The 23,081-nt window shown below is 48.2% G+C and overlaps 1 protein-coding gene across 9 annotated transcripts in view; it reads right to left on the bottom strand.

Moving 5' to 3' along the window:
- Positions 1 to 23,081, bottom strand: part of LOC146859576 (uncharacterized) — a 185,168-nt gene that overhangs the window by 62,082 nt on the left and 100,005 nt on the right. For 4 of the 9 annotated variants that reach the window (XM_085646486.1, XM_085646489.1, XM_085646492.1 and 1 more), the window contains one exon: positions 21,756 to 21,860. The exons of 2 other annotated variants lie outside the window; for them this stretch is intronic. In XM_085646486.1, the coding sequence (XP_085502612.1) occupies positions 21,756 to 21,860 (105 nt within the window). Of the gene's footprint in view, positions 1 to 20,087; positions 20,175 to 21,755; positions 21,861 to 23,081 lie in introns of all 9 variants that reach the window. 3 more of the 9 variants (XM_085646485.1, XM_085646487.1, XM_085646488.1) reach the window with 1 other exon arrangement.

The following is a 23,081-nucleotide window of genomic DNA, read 5'->3' as shown; positions in this document are numbered from 1 at the left end:
ACCCCCACAACCACACACACACACTCCCACACACACCACACACACACACACAACCACACACCTACACCGACACCCACACAACCACACACACATACCCACAACCACACACACAACCACAAGCACACACACAACCACAAGCACACACACAACCACACAGACAGTCACACACACCTCACACAATCACAAACACACACAAAACCACAACCACAGCCACACACACAACCACACCCACAACCACACCCACAACCACCCACACAACTGCACACACAACACACCCCACACACCCCCACACACAAACAACCACAACCACACACAACCACAACTACATACACACAACCACACACACACACAAAACCACAAACACAACCACAACCACTCACACCCACAACCACACACAACCACACACACACACACCACACAACTGCAACTACACACACAACCACAACACACACAACCACACACACACAACCACACACACATACAGAACCACACACACAACCACACACACACACAACCACACACACCAACAACCACAAGCACACACAACCACAACTACACACACAACCACAAACACCCACAACCACACACACAACCACAACCACAAGCACACACAACCACACAATAACACACACTCAACCACACAATAACACACACACAACCACACACACAACCACAACCAACCCCCCACACGCACAACCACAACCACACACACACCCACAACCACCCACAACCACACACCCACCCACAACCACAACCACACCCAATCACACACAACCACACAATCTGGAGTGGATTTATGTGCTTTTGACTTGGAAGCGTGAGATTTTTTATAACCTTGGGCGTAGTAGCGCTACACATAGCTACGTGAAGTGCACTTCGCACTACGCGAGATACGCGTAGCGCTACGCGAACTGCGTAGTGCGCTGTTTGGGGTGATTGCACAGTGCCGGATGCTTGTCCGCACTGTGCAATCATTGAAAACGGCTCTCGCACAGTGCGAGCTGTTTTCTGCCGCTAGAGTAGATTTTTACTCGAGCGGCAGCTTTCTCAGCGCGGACTGGTAGTTTCTCATCGCGAGCATACGCGACCACTCGCAATGAGAAACCTGACCTCCCCGCGTTGAGAATCTCGCCGGGAGGTTCATTTTGAACGCTCGCGATCGCCAACTTGATGTTGCTGAACGGCAACGAGGAAAAAGGCTCGCCAGGATGTCTTTCTGCTCGCTCACGGTCGCCAAGTTGACGTTGAGGACCGCGAGCGAGCAAAAAATGCCACCTACGCCACGCGTTTTTGCACTGTGCTACGTGCAATTCGCGTAGCGCGAAGTAGCACAAACTACGCGAGCGTAGCGTAGTTGGCCGCCCAGGGTTTATTTTTTAGTCTCTGAAGGAGCCTGCAGAGCCGGTTGTTTTTTCGGTTCCGAGGGTTTTTACGGCTCCGAAGGTTGAGCATCCGTACTCTATGGAAGTGGCTTTTTACTCGGTTTTGATGACTTTTTCGGAGTCGAGGAGTCGGTACCAGTAGGTTTGGGTGCCGAGTGCGCTGATGTGGAACCAGTGGTCGGCACGGAGGAGGAGGACGGTCTCTTTTTGGCTGCCGGGGTTTGGGTTTCGGCACCGATGGCAGGCTGACTGAAGGCTTGACGACTTCTTTACCGGGCCCGAAGGCGGGGCGTGAGAAGTATTGTCGCGGTGTGCACCTAGGCCCGAAGGTGAAGGTGTTACCGAAGTCTTTTTCGGGGTTGGGAGGAGGTGTGAGAAGGTGGCCTGATATATGCTGTCCACTACTTCTAGTGTGCACCTTGTATCAGTCCAAACAACCCCTTATGGTGATAGGTTAAAGACAACCTTTATTGAAAGCTATCCTAATGGTAGCTATGCAGAGCAGCCTTCAGGCTAAGTCTTGAAGGACTGTAAAGCAGCTTGTTTTACCAGTCTATAACCTCTTGAATGATCAAATGAAAAGACAACCACACCAGGTATATATTTAAAATATATGTCTTTAAGATAAAAACACTCCCCTCTAGTTTCTTTATGAGACTGGAGTTCGAAGTACTTAAGTTACAAGTGAGCAATCATCAGTAATAGCACAAATACACGTTTGGGCCCTATGGGTGTACCAAACCATATACCAAAAAAGTGGTACAAGAACCACGACTGAACTAGACACAAGGCCTAGAGTCTGTAGAATCGCTGGGACCCCAAGGAACCACCCAAGGTAGTGACACAGGGGACCCACGGGGACTGTAAGCAGTGTGAGAACACAACCGCGGGTTCCCGTTATCTTCTATGGGCAATGTCGCGGTTGGAAATTTAAAGATTAGGAACACTTCTAATCGAGTCAGGACCAAACCCTTTTGGACTTAAGAAGTTCTAGGGATAGCACCCACAGGAGCACTGGAATACTCGAGTTACCTCACCCAGGGAAGCCGGGTGCATAGGTGTCTTTTGGTGTCGGGTAGCGTCGATTACAATGGAAGCCGGCGAAGAACTGCTGCTGCCGTGAAGAGAAGTGTCCGAAGAGATCCAAGTCTGGACCTAGGATGGAAGGAACCTGAAAGCCGAGGGGACAGCGTCTGGGTCACTAGCCAGTGACCGAGGGCAGGATGGACCAACGCCCACAGATGTCGGGTGCTTCAGGTGAGTTGACGGGTGTCTTGACTCTTCAGCCACGAGGTCCAGGAGGCGTCGACGAAGTCCACGAGCCAGATTCGAGCTGTCCCACAAACTCTGTCGAGTGCTGCGGTGTCGGCGACCAGAATAGACCCAACAAGCCTTGGCAACAGCAAGTCACTGGAATTCAGAGAAAGGACTGCAGTGCAGATCAGCAAGGTCTAAGGGACTCACCCAGCGAGGATAAGTCAGGGCACGTCTGGAGCAACCAGGAAAGCTCAAGCAGAAAAGGAGTTGCCTTCGTGGGGACCTGCTAGCCAACGGGCTAGTGATCGCGAAGGACCCTCGAGCGGTCACACGGGTCACTTGTGGAGTGGAGGCCAGCAATCTTCGGTGCAGGAGGTGCTCAAGGCTGGGGCTACTCGGAGCCCAAAGCACAAATTGGAGGAAGCCCAGGAAGATGCTGTTGCTGCAAAAGATCACGGTGTCCAGGGGTCACGGTTCCACATCACCCACGATAGCCACGGGCCTCAGCTTTGCTGTGGACTCAGGGTAGCCTCGGGGAAGTCTGGAAATTCACCTCTGGTGATGCAAAGACTTCGGCGTCCGGAGGGAGCTTCAGCGATGCAGACCAGTCAGTTGCTTCTTTGGTGCCGGCCAAGCAGGGGAGTCACTCCTTGACCCCAAGGGAGATTTCTTCCGTCTTCTAGTCGTGATAGAAAGTTGAAGGTTCCAGGATATATGATACAGAGTTTCGTCCAGGGTAATCTAAAGTCACAAGGACTGGGTTCCCATACTTATACTAAGCTTGGGGGTTGGACATATTCTAGGGACCCACCTATGGGAGGGTTTGGAAAGAGGGGGGGTTGCACCCATTTCCTTTGTCCAGTTTTGCGCCAGAGGGGCAGGTAGCCCCTGCAACCGGTTTGAACTGGACTATGCACAGGGACACCAAGTGTGCCCCCAGTGCAGGACTTCAAAGCACCAGAGAGTGCTCCCGCCCAGCTCCAATACACATCTGCCTGTCTGGGGACAGGCAGATGTGGATTGATGTGTATTTCCCCTCGACAGGAAACCTATTGTTCAGGCCTCCCCTGCCGGAGTTTCGGTCAGCAGCAGGAGGCCAGACCTGTGTCTGTGGCAGAGGCATCCATTTTGTAATGACAGGGCTCAGGAAAGTCCTACCGGGTTAGACCAGTGTGAACATGTCTCTCCCTTTAGAAGGGTGGAATTCTATCCCCGCTGCCAGAACTGGCGAGGGGGGGGGGGGGGGGTAGTATTCCAAAGCATTTGACACCAAACACGGCATGTTTTGATGCAGCCATCCCAAAGTAAGCATTTACCGCGAGCTTATAATGCACTTAAGAGTATATGGTATGGCTGTATCACAGAACAGCTATAAGGAAGTATTTCCGAAAGCTGCAGAGTGGCTCAGCTCATGCTTGGGCACGCTCTCACACAAAACCAAGCACTCTGCCTTCAGGATTGTCAAGGCCTGCCATAGGAGTGACTTATAGGTTTATATGTGTCTGTATATATATATATATATATATATATATGTGGATATAGGTAGCCTATACCACGATAAGGGGTGCAAGCACACCCTTACTCAGGATGCAGTAGCAGATCTGTGGTGCCATTTTGGAGTGTTTCTCAGGGGTGGCATAATACATGATTCAGCCCCTGGTAGGCCTTTGAGGTACCTATGCCCTAGGTACATAGTATACCATATACTAGGGGCGTATAGGCCCTCCGGAATCCAATTAGATATGTACCTAATGTACATGCAAACCATTTTAGAGAGGAAGCAGCTAGGCTGTGGTCCTGATTAGCAGGGCCACAGCCAGGCTAAGGTTGAAAAACAGTAAAACACCAGCAAAAAGTGGGGGTACCCATGTGAAGCAGATCCTACTCTCCTACAGGAGGGGGTCAGGGTTGACGTCACTACTTACGACCCACTGCCCAGGAGTGATGTTTTCGACGTCGGAGTCATCTTTGGAGGCGCTGACGAGGCCTTCTTCGACTTGCTCCTGCTCTGGTACATCGACGCCCTCCTGGAAGATGTCGTCGGGAATGGATGTCGATGAACGAGCCATTCTTCTTCGAGCTCGACGATCCCAAATGGTTTTCTCGGAGCGGAAAGAGGCACAAGCTGGACAGTCTCTGGCCTCGTGCTCCTGTGAAAGGCAGAGGTTACACACCTCATGAAGATCTGTGTGTGGAAACTTTGATCCACATTGAGGACACTTCCATGAGCTACATGTAATGGCCTAGGGAGGCCCAAAGGCCTTCGTCGACGACCAGAATCGAGGACCTCGACTTGAAGAGATGTGCGACGACTAGGGATCGCGAACGGAGAAAGGGTGAATGACTGAGCGTCAAAAGTTGGATCGGTAACGGCACCGAACTGGAGCGCGATAAACACATCTGGGCCCGATGGTGGAAAAAAACAATCTGACGATGGAGCCGATGCCCATGCGCACTATGGTCCAAAGGAGGAGTCACCTATCTCATGACTTCCAAAGACTTTTCCAATACAAAAACAAGTGCAAACATCCGGGCCCAACACCAGATGGCGATCTATTGCACAGTGTGTGATCTGCAGTTCATATGACTCGAACATTGTATTTCTCAAGAATATTCTGCTCGGCGGAAAATATATTCAGTAGAACGGCAGCCTTTCTAATGGGCCAAAACAAAATACATAGGAATCAGTTAAATTTATTAACATAAAGTGCAAAATCCCGTAACACTCTCTTGCACACGCCCATTAAAATGCCATTTACTGAATCCCTTTCTAAGTAGAGCACAGCGAGGAAGGAGATAGAATGCACCCCCGGCAGGCTCTGCATATCCGGCAGGCTCTGCACCCCCGGCAGGCTCTGCACCCCCGGCAGGCTCTGAATATCAGGAAGCATGCGCAATAATACATTTGACACCAGTTATTATAATAAATTAATGACCGGTGAATGGCTGGCTCAGTGATCCGTCACGTCTTTAACACTAAGAGTAAGGCAAAGAAATACTTTCGCCTCCTGTCTGAAATATGACGGTAGTATAAAAATATACTGGAAATTGTGTGTGTGGCATTCACGCACATTTGTGTGTGAGCGCGTGCATGGCTGTGAACGTATTGCTGTGTAAACACAAGTTGTGTATTGTTGGCCCTTACTTCAGTGTTCATGGGTTTTGTGCTGTGAACTTGCAAAAGATTTAACATATATCATTTGAAACCAAACTGAATGTTGACCCAAATGACAAAATATCACAATCTTCAAGCGAACAATTCAACATTTTGGGGACCCTGCATTGGTATGCCTGTTTTCATACATCCTGTTCGTGCTCTTTAGTACCATCTTACACATACTCACGTTGAACCTTGAGATGTGAACCGGAAAGACTCACCCGGAAGTCATACACGTCTCCCGTAGTGCGGTTGTGGCCGGGCGGAGTGCAGCGCAGCATTCTTTAACGCGTATTCATTTCAAGCGCAGCTTTCCACTGACTCCAGTCACACAACACTACACTCCGGTGCTTTTCCCGCCATGCGATAGGCTTACGAGATCAAGATTATGAGCAACGGTGCCTGCCAAATCCAATTACCAATAAAATTGGTTTACTCACCGATGGTTCCTGAAGATTATTCAGGGCCCTCCTCGTCACGGAGGCGCCAACTGTACTGCATGCCAACAGGCTGTCATCTTGCCTGCCTTGCATCTCTGCTGGCTGATTTAATTTCTAAGTCCTCAGCACACGTAAGTAGTAAAAAATTATTTTCAGTCTATATTCTGTAAGGAAACATCAATACAATGAGAACAGAACACGAATTCTATATAGAATCTTCTTCTTGTCTTCTTTATTTATGAAGTGTTCAAGTGAAACATCATAGTCACAGCCAACACGTGTTTCGTCGTATTGGGAAAGTAGTCCCACAACTTTATCAAGGCTGTATGGATGAAAAATTGTAGATCACCTAATGACATGAACTGTGAATGATAGGGGTTGTACATCAACAATAAGCAGCAGATACTTTTTGAAAGAAAGAGAACAAACCACAAAGTCAGGTGTTCCGAAGTTGAAATGTTATAAGTCTATGTAGAATGTGAAGGGGAACTAAAAGGGAAGTGTTAAATTAGAATCTTGTAATAAAGGACCCAAAAGAATGGAGAGAGAAGAAGACATAACCGTGAATCTTGTGTGTGATGTCTACGCGATTATCGAAGTCAAATGAAATAAAACCTATGGTCAAAGTCATTGTGAAAGAGCGAACTTTAAAACAGCATGCCAACCGGTGCAGATTCACAACACAAATCTAGGCACCATGGCCTGATATTTACCTATCTTCTCATTAGAAATATTCTGTCATGTGGAAAAGGAGAAGAAATAACACAATCGCGTATTAGACCTTGGACTGTAAATTATCTATGCTACCGTCACAAATCCAGGCGAGAAAACCTACTTGAAATGTGGTTGCACCGGTTGGCATGCGGTTTTAAAGTTCACTCTTTCACAATGACTTTGACCATAGGTTTTATTTCATTTGACTTCGATAATCGCGTAGACATCACACACAAGATTATGTCTTCTTCTCTCTCCATTCTTTTGGGTCCTTTATTACAAGATTCTAATTTAACACTTCCCTTTTAGTTCCCCTTCACATTCTACATAGACTTATAACATTTCAACTTCGGAACACCTGACTTTGTGGTTTGTTCTCTTTCTTTCAAAAAGTATCTGCTGCTTATTGTTGATGTACAACCCCTATCATTCACAGTTCATGTCATTAGGTGATATACAATTTTTCATCCATACAGCCTTGAGAAAGTCGTGGGGCTACTTTCCCAATACGACGAAACACGTGTTGGCTGTGACTATGATGTTTCACTTGAACACTTCATAAATAAAGAAGACAAGAAGAAGATTCTATATAGAATTCGTGTTCTTTTCTCATTGTATTGATGTTTCCTTACAGAATATAGACTGAAAATAATTTTTTACTACTTACGTGTGCTGAGGACTTAGAAATTAATGTTGCCAAGCTTTTGCTTACCATTGTAGAGTGTGTGCTTTCTCTACACCTAACAGCACCGTCATATAAGTGAAATATGAGAATTTATGTGTACTTTCTCTGAGGCGCCATTACACCTATAACCCATACCACAGATCTGTTCAAGAATTCTCTGCTGGCTGAACCCGAGTGTTAAATATTTTACAAGTATTCTTGTGTAAACAGTGAATGGATGTCACTTAACTTTCCACTCTCAGGGGTGGTAGGTGCTGCCAGGTACAGTCCATTTGAAAGGTCTTGGGCTGCGCCTCATTTGCGTAGCGTTCTTCGACACTGGAAAGGGCAAGAGAGGCGGGAACGTGAGGGATCCAGTTCCAGAGTTCACAAAGAAACTCACCAGGCTCTTTAGAGCAGCTGTGGAAGCTAACACACGTGTGTGTATAAAGGCCCCCTCGTACTGTTCAATGGATTAACCTATGCTTGCGGCTGGCTCTATAGTGCCGAGGGTACATTTACATCAGCGTTGACTCTTTCTATTACATCCAGAAGCAGGCGCACAACGCCCATTGGGCTCAAAGGGCTTCAGAACTCGCTCTTCCCACCCCCGCCAGCTGTGTGTGGCAGCCCAGGCTGAGACAGCTTCCCGGGCACACACACAGCCGCACCAAAGTATTTCACAGGTCTTTAAAAGACCATACACGTGTTAATAAGGCTTTGTTTCTTTTCACCCCTTTTTAGAGCCTCTGCATCTCCACTCTGCATATCACTGGAAATTTTTCGTAGCCCCCCCTACATTTTTCGTAGCCCCTCCTGAAATTAAGCTCTAGTTGCGCCTCTGTCCAGAAGGGCTTTGTGTTTCTGTGATTGCATATACAGAGTTCATAGAGTGCCCACCCGTCTGCCGCTTCTCCTGCAAAGCTTGTGGGAGGGAACAGTACTACATCTATGCATGCTTGCCTTTGACCTGGAGGCCCCTTGTCACGGGTGTCTCTCTGTTCTGCTCATGATGGTGCCGGCCTCAAATTGTTCTGCTTGTGAGGTACACCGGGAGGGCTCCCCATGGCTAAGACTGAGCCTGGTGTGTCCGTGAATTACTTCCCTTTGTAGGTAACCATTTCTGCTGTGCTGCGAGGGCGATCATGGGATAGATTAATATGTGACGCAGGCAGAACTGCCAACTTTCCCAGTCCAGGATTTTCCTTTTAATTCTGGAACTTGTAGTCTTGTTTATTCTATTCTACAACAGACTACAAGTCCCAAAATTCAAAGCGAAAACCTGCACCGGAGCAGCACACCACGGATGGACTTAGGAAACTTGCCAGCTGTCCTCATTTGGGGTTGCGTGCTCAATGAGCAGTTTCCGGCTTGACTGAGAAGGCTTGCAAATCCTCTTACAGCACGGGGTGGGAGTTATAAGGAAATCCTCACCGAGATGACGAGTGGATTTCTACCAGTCACTGTTCGGCTCACAGCTGAATGAGGTTTCCCTTTGCGCGTGGATTCGCATCACTACAATGGAACTACACATGGAATCTCTGCGAGGGTGGCTTGGCCAAGTCAGAGGATTAAGAAGCATCGATCTCTTATCTTTATGGGGCCATGTGTTTCTAATTAGCGTGGAGGCGGGCACTGCCCCCGACCTCTCAAAAGAAAAAAATCTTGACGAAACCAAGATTTTTTTCCTTTGACAGTGCGCTCCTCCACACTAATTATAAACACATGGCCCAATAAAGATAAGAAAGTGCTTTGCAACAGCCGCACAGCAGACAAGCCAGTCCGGATCGAAAGGCGAAAGGGCGTCACCAAACACCCCTCATTTCCAATGGCAGGCCACCATTTAGCATAAACAGTGATGCCAGCCAATTAAAATGAGGGGCGGGGCTTCAAGTCTCCTTCTCAAATCTACTTTCCTACAAAATCTCTCGCCCAGCGAGCAGCGCTTTGCACTGCAACGCCAGGCGAGACCTAAAAAGGGAACCGACCCAAACCGGTTCCAGGGAGGCAGACCTGGGATATACATTCTCTATCGGCAAAATCAGTGTAAAAGATGGGAGCTCACAACCAATGTTCCCTCTAATTATTTTCCTCTGTGTGCGGCAGTGTAGGGTCTCTGTGCGCTGCAGTCATGGCTATGTGCGCCAGAAACCACACCGCACGTGTGTGAAGCGCAAAATATCACTACAAACGTTTGCTTAAAACCCTAGCAGCCCAGCTCTGTTAAGAAGAGACATTTTATTCCTCTGTCTGATGTGACATTTCCTATACATGGATTTACACACTATGATTCAGTGTCTCTGTGTAATGTGTATTCGATGTAAAGTGCTTAACACCTTACACTGGTATGAGTGGCGCTATTAAACAAAATAAATATGAAAGAGAGAGGGGTTATGGAGACCTGAGGGTCACTGTTAAAGGTTGGTAATGAGAGTATCCGTGGCTGGGGTGGTCATTGGGGCGCCAACAAACATTGTCACAGCAGGCGCCACCAGCACTAAAGCCGGCCCTGTTCAAATGGCACTAATAATGACAGTGAAATTATGAAAACGTCCCACATTGCAATTTAAAACCTTGGCAGCATTTCCTTTCTTAATACGGTTGGGCTGCGGGGGGATTGTGTGCATTTGTTAAGGTTTTCGTGTTAATTGCAGCTCATGATGGGTGCTGCGATTAACATGAAAACTTTACCAATTGCACAGGGACATCTTAAGGATTTTGAGTGCCCAGGGCCAAACTTATTTCCGGGGCCCCTGATTAGAACAGCTTTGGATTTTTGATTCAATTTCAGCTTTTTCATGTCCTTTTTGGCCAGGTCACCCACACTGCAGAGGCACACTGGTCCAAATTCTAAATGTGCTTCCATGTAATATTCAGGGATAGTGGTATGTGTTTTCAAAATTGTAACATAGCCTGAAGGAAAAGGAGAGGAGAATAGTGAGAAATAGGATTTAGTGGCGGAGAAAGGGGGAGAGGAACAAAGTAAAAAAAAAAGTCAGGGCGCAAAGGCGAGAAATGGGGAAGTGGTAATGGAGAAATTGGTAAGAGAGGGACAGAAAGAGAAAGGCAGCCAGAGGCTTTGGAGAACTGGGAGGGAGAAAGGAGAATGGAAAACCGGTAAGAGAGAAAGCAAAGAACAGGCAGTGAGAGGGAAGAGGAGACAAGAATGGGATGGGGAGAAGGGGAAAGTGGATAAACGTGGAGCGGGACTGATATGAGCAAGAAGGAAGAGAAGGAGACGGCGAGAGCAGCTGGGGAGTGGAAGAAAAAAGGACAAAAGATATATTAGAGAAGACAGCGAGTGTGGTATGGCAATGCTTCAGAAGTAGCGTCTCTGCATATCGGCGTCAGAGAAGACAGCGAGTGTGGTATGGCAAGGCTTAGGAAGTAGCGTCTCTGCATAACGACGTCAGAGAAGACAGCGAGTGTGGTATGGCAATGCTTCAGAAGTAGCGTCTCTGCATAACGACGTCAGAGAAGACAGCGAGTGTGGTATGGCAATGCTTCAGAAGTAGCGTCTCTGCATATCGACGCCAGAGACGACAGCGAGTGTGGTATGGCAATGCTTCAGAAGTAGCGTCTCTGCATATCGACGCCAGAGAAGACAGCGAGTGTGGTATGGCAATGCTTCAGAAGTAGCGTCTCTGCATATCGACGCCAGAGAAGACAGCGAGTGTGGTATGGCAATGCTTCAGAAACAGCGTCTCTGCATATCGACGCCAGAGAAGACAGCGAGTGTGGTATGGCAATGCTTCAGAAGCAGCGTCTCTGCATATCGACGCCAGAGAAGACAGCGAGTGTGGTATGGCAAGGCTTCAGAAATAGCGTCTCTGCATATCGACGTCAGAGAAGACAGCGAGTGTGGTATGACAATGCTTCAGAAGCAGCGTCTCTGCATATCGACGCCAGAGAAGACAGCGAGTGTGGTATGGCAATGCTTCAGAAGCAGCGTCTCTGCATATCGATGTCAGAGAGTACAGCGAGTGTGGTATGGCAATGCTTCAGAAGCAGCGTCTCTGCATATCGATGTCAGAGAGTACAGCGAGTGTGGTATGGCAAGGCTTCAGAAGCAGCGTCTCTGCATATCGATGTCAGAGAAGACAGCGAGTGTGGTATGGCAAGGCTTCAGAAGTAGCGTCTCTGCATATCGACGCCAGAGAAGACAGCGAGTGTGATATGGCAATGCTTCAGAAGCAGCGTCTCTGCATATCGACGCCAGAGAAGACAGCGAGTGTGGTATGGCAAGGCTTCAGAAGTAGCGTCTCTGCATATCGACGTCAGAGAAGACAGCGAGTGTGGTATGGCAAGGCTTCGGAAGTAGCGTCTCTGCATATCGACGTCAGAGAAGACAGCGAGTGTGGTATGGCAAGGCTTCGGAAGTAGCGTCTCTGCATATCGACGTCAGAGAAGACAGCGAGTGTGGTATGGCAAGGCTTCAGAAATAGCGTCTCTGCATATCGACGTCAGAGAAGACAGCGAGTGTGATATGGCAAGGCTTCAGAAGTAGCGTCTCTGCATATCGGCGTCAGAGAAGACAGCGAGTGTGGTATGGCAAGGCTTCAGAAGTAGCGTCTCTGCATATCGGCGTCAGAGAAGACAGCGAGTGTGGTATGGCAATGCTTCGGAAGTAGCGTCTCTGCATATCGACGTCAGAGAAGACAGCGAGTGTGGTATGGCAAGGCTTCAGAAATAGCGTCTCTGCATATCGGCGTCAGAGAAGACAGCGAGTGTGGTATGGCAATGCTTCGGAAGTAGCGTCTCTGCATATCGACATTGAGGGGTTCTATAAGGAGCCTTTTTCACCATCTTGTCATTTCTAAACGCTTGCTCTATTTAACCGTGCTCACCTGAACGAACTAAGAAGGGTGGAAGGTTGGTTAGGCCTTGCCAAGATTTTTAATCTTAACAAGATGCAGGTCTGAGCAGATGGCAGCTGCAAGTCTGTTAATGACAGATCCATTTGTCGGGAGTATTCTCTTCACTAACACTTGCTTCCCTTCTCTTTTTGAAACTCAGGGGCAGCAACATTGTCGTGGTGTCATCAGGTCTTTAAGTGGAAGCTTTTTCAATATTATATGAAAGCCATAGTTGCTGCTTAATTATCTCATTCAACTGACAAAGCCAATAGTCCGACTTGTTGTAGGTATGATGTTGCTTGTTGTAGCATATATCTGGAGGCAATGACAGAAACAGGAAAATACAAGTTGGGGGGCACACTATGCCAAGCACAGAAACGTTTAAAAAGTCACACAATCACCCCGCAGCCCAGCACTATTAAGAAGAGAAATACAGCAAGTCTACAAACACGGTGTGTGCTTTACACGCCAGGTTTGTAGAGTTGCTGCATTCCTTTTCTTAATAGAGCGCAGATGCAGGGTGATTGTGTGCCTTTGTTAAAGTTTTCAGGTTAATCGCAGCGCCCGTCTGCAGCTGCAACGAACAGGAAAACTTTCAGATGAAGTGAAACGGGATGACTAGGAGGGGGCAGTGCGCTTAGAGGCTTTAATAGGTGAGAAAATTGATCACTGAACTGCTATGCAACTTTCAAATCCTTGAAAAAATACAAACTTAGACCAACATTACAACGCTGACAAGAGATATGTGGAAACCAGCACCATCACTGCACTGGTACATCACCTAGTCCAGTGGAACGCTCAGGTCACAGCTCATCATGCATAAAAAACACACTCTCTCTACATGTTAGTTTCTCAAGACAATAATTGAACAATAAATAAGACCCTAAAAAGACTCTGCTCCTCCACTGCTCGAGACCACTGTTACCATCATCAGCGTCTCACTGGGTCACGGTTCGTCTCGTCTATTCTTCAGACTTGCCATAACGAGCACCTACATTAAACAAATAGAGAAATACCACAAACATTTCCCCTTTCTTCCTTCATCTGACCCCATTAAACCTGGAAAGAATAATCACCCTACAATTTGAACAATATTTAGAAGCAAGCCAACCGTTGAATTCCCATCAGTCACTTTTCTGTCCCAACCACAGTACGGAAGCTGCGCTAGTAGATGTATGGCAAGCTCCTATCACAAGACAGTCTGCCTAACCTGATGAACTTCAGAGCTGAGTTTTGTACAGAAGATCACCCCCTTTCACCCTAATATATGCAAGTACAAAAAATCGAATCTCATGAACAGTCAAACTGCTTCTTGTTAAAATGTCACATGTCTATCCACTTTGTTTCATGGGTTTCCACAATCGAACCCCTGCCATGGGTGGGCTCTATGGAGTTTTTATCAATGAGCTTCTGACATCACGGTCTCTATGCAGTGCGCGCTCCATGGCGCCTGGGTGGGCTCTCTGGATCACTTGACATGAGCTGCTGGGTGAACTCTACAGAGCGTTTACCAGTGCTGGCATGGGTGGCTGTCCTGCTGCTTCCTGGTCGACCCTATGAAGCATTGGCCGTAGAGAAAAATACTTACATCCCTCTGGTACTGCTATTTTTAGGGATGACTATCTGAATATGACTTGCAGGACAGAGGTATTAGGCCACAGCCTCTTCTATGTGCTATTTGCTGCATTCATTCTCTCTTTCCTTTGCAGACTGTCTAGCTTTCCTTTGCTGCCTGCATGCCTGTTTGTGACCTTACGTTCTCACTGCCTCCAGCCACAACATATATGTGGGCTGCTCCAAGGTCACTCCTAGGTTGACCCTGTAGAGCATTTCCCATGGCTGCCTGTAAACAGTGCATTCCTAGAGGTGGCCCCTACACTGCCGTTTGATGAACTCCCTACAGCATTCTCTTTGGTAGCCTGTAATCTGTGCATGCCTGTGGGTTTCTCCTATGCCGTGCAACCCATCCAAGACGCGGACCTCCTCACTGCCAAGAACGGCAGGTATGACCCAATCACAATTATATGTCAATCTAATTCCTTCCACTCCAGGCATAAACACAAGTACACGGTCCCCTACTCATTGTGCAGGACGCCAGAACACTTCCCACAGAGGCCAGTCTCGTACACCACTCCTTTCCAACCAGAATACATATCTGTAAAGCACATGCCTTCTGTCCCTCACTGTTATTCACAGCGCTACTTGGTAGGGTGCAGCCATTGATGTTAGGATCAGAGCCTCAGTTTGCTCAGTCATAGATGACACCAAAATCCTTCCCATGTAAGTCACGCTACAGCTCAACACTCTTCCAATCCGCTCCATAAGGTGGAGGCTGCCACCCATCCATTAATGCGCTTCGGAGCCTCATCAGCTTTATGAAGCACTATATAAATGCAGGTAACTTCCGATACTATCACTATGTCAAGTGCGCCATCATTAGCTCCTATACAGCATCACTACATTAAATACACCATCATTAGATCCAGCGCACCATTGGTTGCTCCAGTCAATCTTCACTATCTTAAGTGCACCATGATTAGCTCCAGTGCCTTATCCCTGCTTTAAGTGCACCTTCATTACTTTCAGTGCACCCTCAGCCATGATGTTGCTTGTTGTATCATACAGCTGGATGCAATGACAGAAACAGGAAGATACAAGTAGGGTGGCACACTATGCCAAGCACAGAAAAGTGTAAATCACCCCACAGCTGCGCTCTATTAAGAGAGATTCAGCAAGTCTACCAGCTCGACGCGCGCTTTTCACGCCGTGTTTGTAGAGTTGCTGCATTTCTTTTCGTAACAGACCATCGGCTGCGGGTGATCGTGGGCCTTTGTTAAATATTTCAGGTTAATCACAGCGCCCGTCTGGAGCTGCAATGAACCTGAAAACTTTAACAAAGTCACACAATCACCCCGCAGCCCAGCTCTGTTAAGAAGAGAAATTCAGCAAGTCTACAAACATGACGTGTGCTTTTCAGACCGTGTTTGTAGACTTGCTGAGTTTCTTTTCATAATAGAGCGCAGCTGGAGGGTGATGGGCAGATTGTGTGCTTTTGTTAAAGTTTTAATGTTAATTGCACCTCGTGACGGCGCTGCAATTAACATAAATACTTAAACAAAAGCACACTGTATGCACCGCAGCCGGGCTCTACATGGAAGAAACACCCGGTTTTCGCGCCGCTCGCTTTTTAACAGCAGAGGCGCAAATGTTCTTCTTTGATGTGCTGTGTGTGCTCCACACACAGCACTGCTCGCTTTTGTAACGGAGGTGCGCGCGCGCCCAGGCGCGCACGTTATTGGGAACAGTGCTCACAACCCATCCTTGGTCGTTGTTGTGGTCTCTTCTACTGAAGAGGTGGTTCTCCGCAAAGTCCTCAGGGACTACTATACAGCCAAGGGTTGGTGTTGCATTGACAACTAACTCCCCAGAGGTGAGGGAACACTGCCTGGAGTCCGATTTGAAGGAGGAATTACTGGACTGCCCTGGGTGCCAAGATGTCCTGCCTGTGAACAAGAAAAGCAAGTGCGAACCCTGAAGAAGAAGCGGATACTGGAAGGGACAGCTGCCATTGATCTTCACTCAGGGACCCTATAACCGAGACAAGCTAAGCCAGTGCCCCGAAAGACTTGTGGTCCTGTTGGTTTGTGCAGTATGACCAAGGCCATTTATCCACGTCGTAGTTGCCAAACACTTGGGGCGGTGTGCCCGTGTTGTAGGCTTAACTGTAGCCGACTGGTAGCCCGTTTGTCCCACAAGTGGGCTCTGTGACTGTGATACTGCCAAGTATGTTATAGGGTCGGAACCAGCCCTGAATATTGAGTGACTGAGAGGTCCTATCAGGGTGCCTCTAGTAAAATCAAGGCGGACCCCTCAAGGCACTGTGTGCCGAAGAATCTTCACCTGCAGGTGTAGGACTATCACTTGCAAGACGAAGCACCAAAACGTATCGGAGTATTAAAGTGAGCTAAACCATTAATAAAATACTCACCGAAGAGCAGGAGTGAGCTGCAGCTTGTATCCAGAGACGGCCAGACCAGAAGCCTCTGCTCCTGCCACGAGCCACTACACGACACACTGCAGCGGCACAACCCCAACGCAGACTATCACATGCCACCTAGAGGCCTCCGTATACCGATGATATCTGCGACCATTGGAGGCCGAGCCTGGCCCAGTGCTGCTGCTACTAACATGGTGTGAGACTGAATAGGCCCTGGCCCTTGAGGCAGAGTGTTGGGGGGATGTTATTGATCCTTAAGTAAACCTCTCTGAGACTGCTTGCCACCCTGTCACTGAGTCTAGTGCATAAAGGGTTGATATTGGCCCCGTTTGTAGAGCCATAGTGAGGCATCCCCAGGCCAAAAGTGGCAAAAGACCACAACCTCCAAAGTTGTGGTTCAGCAGCCCCTGCCTACCCATTCGTCTCCTGAACAGGGTCTACAACCCTCTCCCTCCCATGTGCCTCTTTGCACCCAGTTGTTCTCTTTTGCTCGTGTGCGTCTTTCCCCCAGCTACAAACTGCTCTCTCATGCCCAGGGTCTTCTTCCTCAGCCCTCTTTATTGTTTTCCCCATTATGCATGTTGCTTCTCCACCCGTGCTCTCTGTGCTGCTTCTCCCACCCATGCGCTCTGTTGCTTCTCTCATCCTTGCTCTGTGTTGTTTGCTTCCCGCACCCGTACTCTGTGTTGCTTGCTTCCTCAACCGTTATCTGTGTTGCTTCCCTCACCCGTGCTCTGTATTGCTTGATTCTCCCACCTGTGCTCTCTGTATTGCTTGCTTCCCTCACCCGTGCTCTGTGTTGCTTGCTTCTCCCACATCTTTGCTCTCTGTATTGCTTGCTTCCCTCACCCGTGCTCCGTGCTCTGTGCGGCTTGCTTCCCTCACCTGTGCTGCTTGCTTCCCTCACCTGTGCTCTGTGTTGCTTGCTTCCCTCACCTGTGCTCTGTGCTGCTTGCTTCCCTCACCTGTGCTGCTTGCTTCCCTCACCTGTGCTCTGTGTTGCTTGCTTCCCTCACCTGTGCTCTCTGTATTGCTTGCTTCCCTCACCCGTGCTCCGTGCTGCTTGCTTCCCTCACCTGTGCTGCTTGCTTCCCTCACCTGTGCTCTGTGCTGCTTGCTTCCCTCACCTGTGCTGCTTGCTTCCCTCCCCTGTGCTCTGTGTTGCTTGCTTCCCTCACCTGTGCTCTCTGTATTGCTTGCTTCCCTCACCCATGCTCCGTGCTCTGTGCTGCTTGCTTCCCTCACCTGTGCTGCTTGCTTTCTTCACCTGTGCTCTGTGCTGCTTGCTTCCCTCACCTGTGCTGCTTGCTTCCCTCCCCTGTGCTCTGTGTTGCTTGCTTCCCTCACCTGTGCTCTCTGTATTGCTTGCTTCCCTCACCCGTGCTCCGTGCTCTGTGCTGCTTGCTTCCCTCACCTGTGTTGCTTGCTTCCCTCACCTGTGCTCTCTATATTTTTTGCTTTTCCCACCCGTGCTGTGTTGCTTCTCCCAAATATGCTCAGTGTTGCTTGCTTCCCTCACCCGTGCTCAGTATTGCTTCCTTCCCTCACCTGTGCTCTGTGTTGCTTCCTTCCCTCACCTGTGCTCTGTGTTGTTTGCTTCCCTCACCCGTGCTCAGTGTTGCTTCCTTCCCTCACCTGTGCTCTGTGTTGCTTGCTTCCCTCACCCGTGCTCTCTGTATTGCTTGCTTCCCGCACCCATGCTCAGTGTTGCTTGCTTCCCTCACCCGTGCTCTCTGTATTGCTTGCTTCCCTCACCCATGCTCTGTATTGCTTGCTTCCCTCACCCGTGCTCAGTGTTGCTTCCTTCCCTCACCCGTGCTCTGTATTGCTTGCTTCCCTCACCCATGCTCAGTGTTGCTTGCTTCCCTCACCCGTGCTCTCTGTATTGCTTGCTTCCCTCACCCATGCTCCGTGTTGCTTGCTTCCCTCACCCGTGCTCTGTATTGCTTGCTTCCCTCACCCATGCTCAGTGTTGCTTCCTTCCCTCACCTGTGCTCAGTGTTGCTTGCTTCCCTCACCCGTGCTCAGTGTTGCTTCCTTCCCTCACCCGTGCTCTCTGTATTGCTTGCTTCCCTCACCCATGCTCCGTGTTGCTTGCTTCCCTCACCCATGCTCAGTGTTGCTTGCTTCCCTCACCCGTGCTCTCTGTATTGCATGCTTCCCTCACCCATACTCAGTGTTGCTTGCTTCCCTCACCCGTGCTCTCTGTATTGCATGCTTCCCTCACCCATACTCAGTGTTGCTTGCTTCCCTCACCCATGCTCAGTGTTGCTTGCTTCCCTCACCCGTGCTCTCTGTATTGCTTGCTTCCCTCACCCGTGCTCAGTGTTGCTTGCTTCCCTCACCCGTGCTCTCTGTATTGCTTGCTTCCCTCACCCATACTCAGTGTTGCTTGCTTCCCTCACCCGTGCTCTCTGTATTGCTTGCTTCCCTCACCCGCATCTTCCGTGCAGCTTCCTCCATCCACATTTGAAAAAAAAATAGAAACGTTTTTGCGTCTTTATTTATTTTTTTAACAACTCCCTCTCTGATCAGTAAATATAAAGAAAAACACTTGTCTGCATCATTTTGTAGATGTGCGCTTGAGTGGGTACGCATGTGCACGAATACAACACGACATGGCCGCGTTGCATCACAGATCCTCTGTTAGCCATGCTGCTCAGCAATGAGAACACAGCATCACCAAAAACCTACTGGTAAAACCAATAATACCCAAAGGCGAGACCTATTGGCCTTACCAGTCCTTGTTTAAAGCAGTCCCTTAAAGTGACAGGGTCAACTTTCAAAACAAAATGTTAACATTCAATGAATGATACTGGGGAGCCTGCGGCGGTCCAGGGGCTAGTGGCCGACATCCAGATAGTGTAGGGGGACTCGCATGGAGAGACAACAGCCGCCTTTGACAAGTCAGTGTTTCATCAATGATTTGGAACTGCGGTTACAAACCTGTGACACGTCATTGCGAATTATGTAGGAGGGGGTGCACCTTTAATACCCCCTGCTTCTACCCAATTACAACGGGTCGCAAGGTACACTTTGCATATCGCAACTCATTGTTTTGCAGGTGCAAAGTCTGAGATTTTAATAATCACATGTATGGCAACCACAAAATAGTTTAGTATTTAAGACCCATAGTTTTTACAGATGGGAAAACCACAACAAAAGAGGAAAAATTGAGGACCAGGAGGGAGTGGGAAAATAATATAATTTTCAAAACGGGTGAAGAAGGGGTTTGGAGGCGTCGTTTTCCTAAAACAAAGCAAAGGAGAAGGAAGGATCAAGAGGGGGAAGCTACAAGTAACGAGGGCAGCGGGAAGATGGCAGCTGGGCTGGTGGACTAATGCCCTGGATACCAAATTAAAGTTTGAACAGGAAAGGGATGGACAGTGAAAGGATGCATCCACACCTTGTCGGAAACCAACAGAAAGGAACAATTGAAAGATCCCGTGCATTTCCACAAGAAGGCAACTGAAAACCTCATTCTATGAACTGGTTTCCATGACTTGGTAAATGACATTCCTCACGGAAATGCCTATGAACAGTTTAGCCGAGTGGTTTGAATGAGTCTTCATGAAATAAGACACTAGCGGTGTGAGGCAGGTACAATATTTGCAATTTACCTGAGTTTACGTTAGTTCTGCGCTTGCCTCCTCCATCGGTGTGACTCATAACCCGCACTTCAGGTTTAGACAGGCGGAAAGGTAATCCTGGTGAAGAATCACAATGGGTCACAGTTAAATAAAACCGTGTTTACAGGACAAGAAGATCGGGCTTTACTCCTTTCCTTGGAATACGCCACTTACACGTTTCTTCTTTAGCACAGAAATTCACACAAAGGGCCTGATTTAGACTTTGACAGGTGCCCCTCCTTTCATCAGTGACAGAGGTATCCCCTCTGCTACCCTGGCTAGGCACCTTAACTACCACCCACCATATGAAGAGACCTCCATGGGCCCTGTGCGTATAGAGCAGCCATGGTCACGGTGGCGCTTCTGAAGGCGCTAAAAGCTTGTGCAACAGCCACCTTGTTTCTGGTGGTCGCTTATCAAACTCTTTTGTTTTTCAGAATCAAACTTCAAAAAATTTGACGCAGATACCATAGAAGTTTTCTCCTAGAATGTGGGGATCATTTAGCTGATGGTCCCCAACTCTGTTGGGCCATTGGCATAGGCATGCTGATGGCATAGCCAACAGGGGCACTTCTGTTGGAGACATACACGGCGCCAGACTCACAACAGAGCGGACGGACCCTCAGTCTGGCGCACAGGGTGGGTGCTCTCTGCCTCGTTTGTGGCAGAGTTTTATGTCCGCAAACTCTAAATCCAGTCCTAAGACTCCTTTTTCAGCAGCTCAGTCCATTAAAGACACACACAAAGACTTCCATCGAGATGTTCCTGTAGAATTGAGGAGCAAACATCGGATCATGTTTACCGGCGAATTCAAGGAGTGCTCTGGGGAAACTGAACAGTCTCAACGTATCGGATGTAGTTCTGGAATTCTTCTGTGATTTCCACAATACTGATATGTACAAACATGCGTACATGTACAATGCGTACCTTTATGTGTTTCTTAATGTTTTTCTCTGATGAGACATTCCTGCGGCAACGCCCATCCCCACACAGCCTCGCCAGGGTCTGGCTGTGTCCTTCCAGACTGTGCACATGCACCGTATCCATGCTGGGAATGGACCTGGTAGGTGAACACCACAATCCTGCATGTTTGCCACCTCAGGCCCACAGCCATGTCCTACAAGTTCTTCAACACAACAATGGATGCAAACCTGCTCGTCATAATAGGACAACAAGTCCATGAACAGATGGGTATTCACAGTTATGTTAAGACAAAGTGGATTTACACTTATAAACTTGAGTGTCTGCACAGCGGAGTCCAAACCATACGCAAATCGGACCCAAAGAGCCTTAGGTAGATGCGACTGATAGCAGAAGATCAGTGATTGGTGAAGGAAGAGGCAATCACACTCCTTGGAGGGCTATCCGCTGGCGAAGAAGGCTCTGGTGGAACGAACATGCCATGTTACCCGTCTGGCAGGTTAACTTCTGCATGATGATGCGATGCCAATGGATACCCGTGCCGCAGAGGAGTCAGCAGCTTCACACGAACTGGAGGATTTCCATTAGTGCCCAACTCTGATGCCAGCCCCACAACCCCTGGAGCCAGGCCAGAGACCAGACGGAAGGAAGTGAGGATGATTACCAGGAGAAGGCAGAAGAACAGCTGGCAACACGGACAAGAGGTCACATCATTCCGGAAGTAATTTGCCTTCTTACCTGTGAAACAGCCGGAGCTCTGAGTGTCCAGACAGCTCGTGCGGTGGGCCTCGGCTTCATCTTTAATGCTGGCTGGTGATGTCACTACTCCGGTGTTCTTGTGTCCTGCATGAAACAGAAACGTCACTGTGTGATCCCATCTATAATGGGATTACCCTGTGTTCCTAAGAACCAGGGCCCAAAATGTCGTCTCATATAAAGTGCTTTTTTTGGATTCACTTAATATGTATGAAAAGAACAGTTTGAAAACCCACATTACAAAACACACACGAGTTGGAACCGCATCGATAGTAGTTTATGAACACTTTGCACCAATCAATTCTACAATGGTTTCTGCTGAGGGGCTCCGTGATAAGTGCAGGAAGTCCTTCTGCAGGGCAAAGGTTTGCGTAAAAAGATTCAAACAAAAACGGGCATAAAAACAACATTCATGTTCATTCAATATGTGAGTCAGTTCCAAACACATAATTTATGAAGTCTCTAAAGAAAGGATCTGCGGCAAAGAGGCCCTTGGGGGTGCCCGTCGGGCATTGCTGCACCAGCCCGGCGAGGAGCATGCGCAAATGATGAAGCAGGACACCTTTTGGGGTGTGTGAGGGCACGTGCTCCTATTGGAACCTACTGCCTTTTAAATTGTCCACAAGAAGACCCGCTATGATGTTCAACTAACAACTTCTCAGGGGGTTGAAACGTCAACGAGTCCACGCCTCTTGCCTGTATCTATAGGACTTGAGTTGGGCCAATGTTAAAACTATTTTTTCTAAAGCAATACCGTCTAAGGCCGAGATAGCGAGTGGAGGCTGGCAGTATTAATCTCTGTGTCTGCACCCCTGACCCTGAAGAAATCCTATACAAATTCACAGCACTTCCAGGTCTTAGTTTTTACTGTCAAAGGAAAGCAGAATATTGTACTTAATAAGTTCTACAACAATATTGTTGACAAGACAAGAGATAACTATAAACTGGAGGTAAAGTTGGACACATTTCTGAATGAATTGGGGGGTGAAAATATATTAATCTGGGCAGGGGATTTTAATAGTGAATTATGTGAATATATTATAAGGGACCAGTGTGGCTATGAAGACGCATCTGGAGATCATATTCCCCATTTCCCTCACAATCTCTATGGTGAAACAATCAATTATGCTATGCATAAACGTAACTTAGAATTCACGGAGGTTCTTATGAGGGGGCTCATGTTAAACATACATAGGAGGGGGCTAGGTCATCTTCATGTAATGACCACTTTTTAATATATAGGAACTGTAGGTTCCTGGTTGATAAATGTTTTATACAACCTAGTCTGCTTAGTGACCATCACCCCCT

Source organism: Triturus cristatus, chromosome 3_1, assembly GCF_964204655.1.
Source record: "Triturus cristatus chromosome 3_1, aTriCri1.1, whole genome shotgun sequence".
Lineage (NCBI taxonomy): Eukaryota > Metazoa > Chordata > Amphibia > Caudata > Salamandridae > Triturus > Triturus cristatus.
The sequence above is the reverse complement of the archived record's forward strand: the minus strand, read 5'-3'. Positions and strand labels throughout refer to the sequence as shown.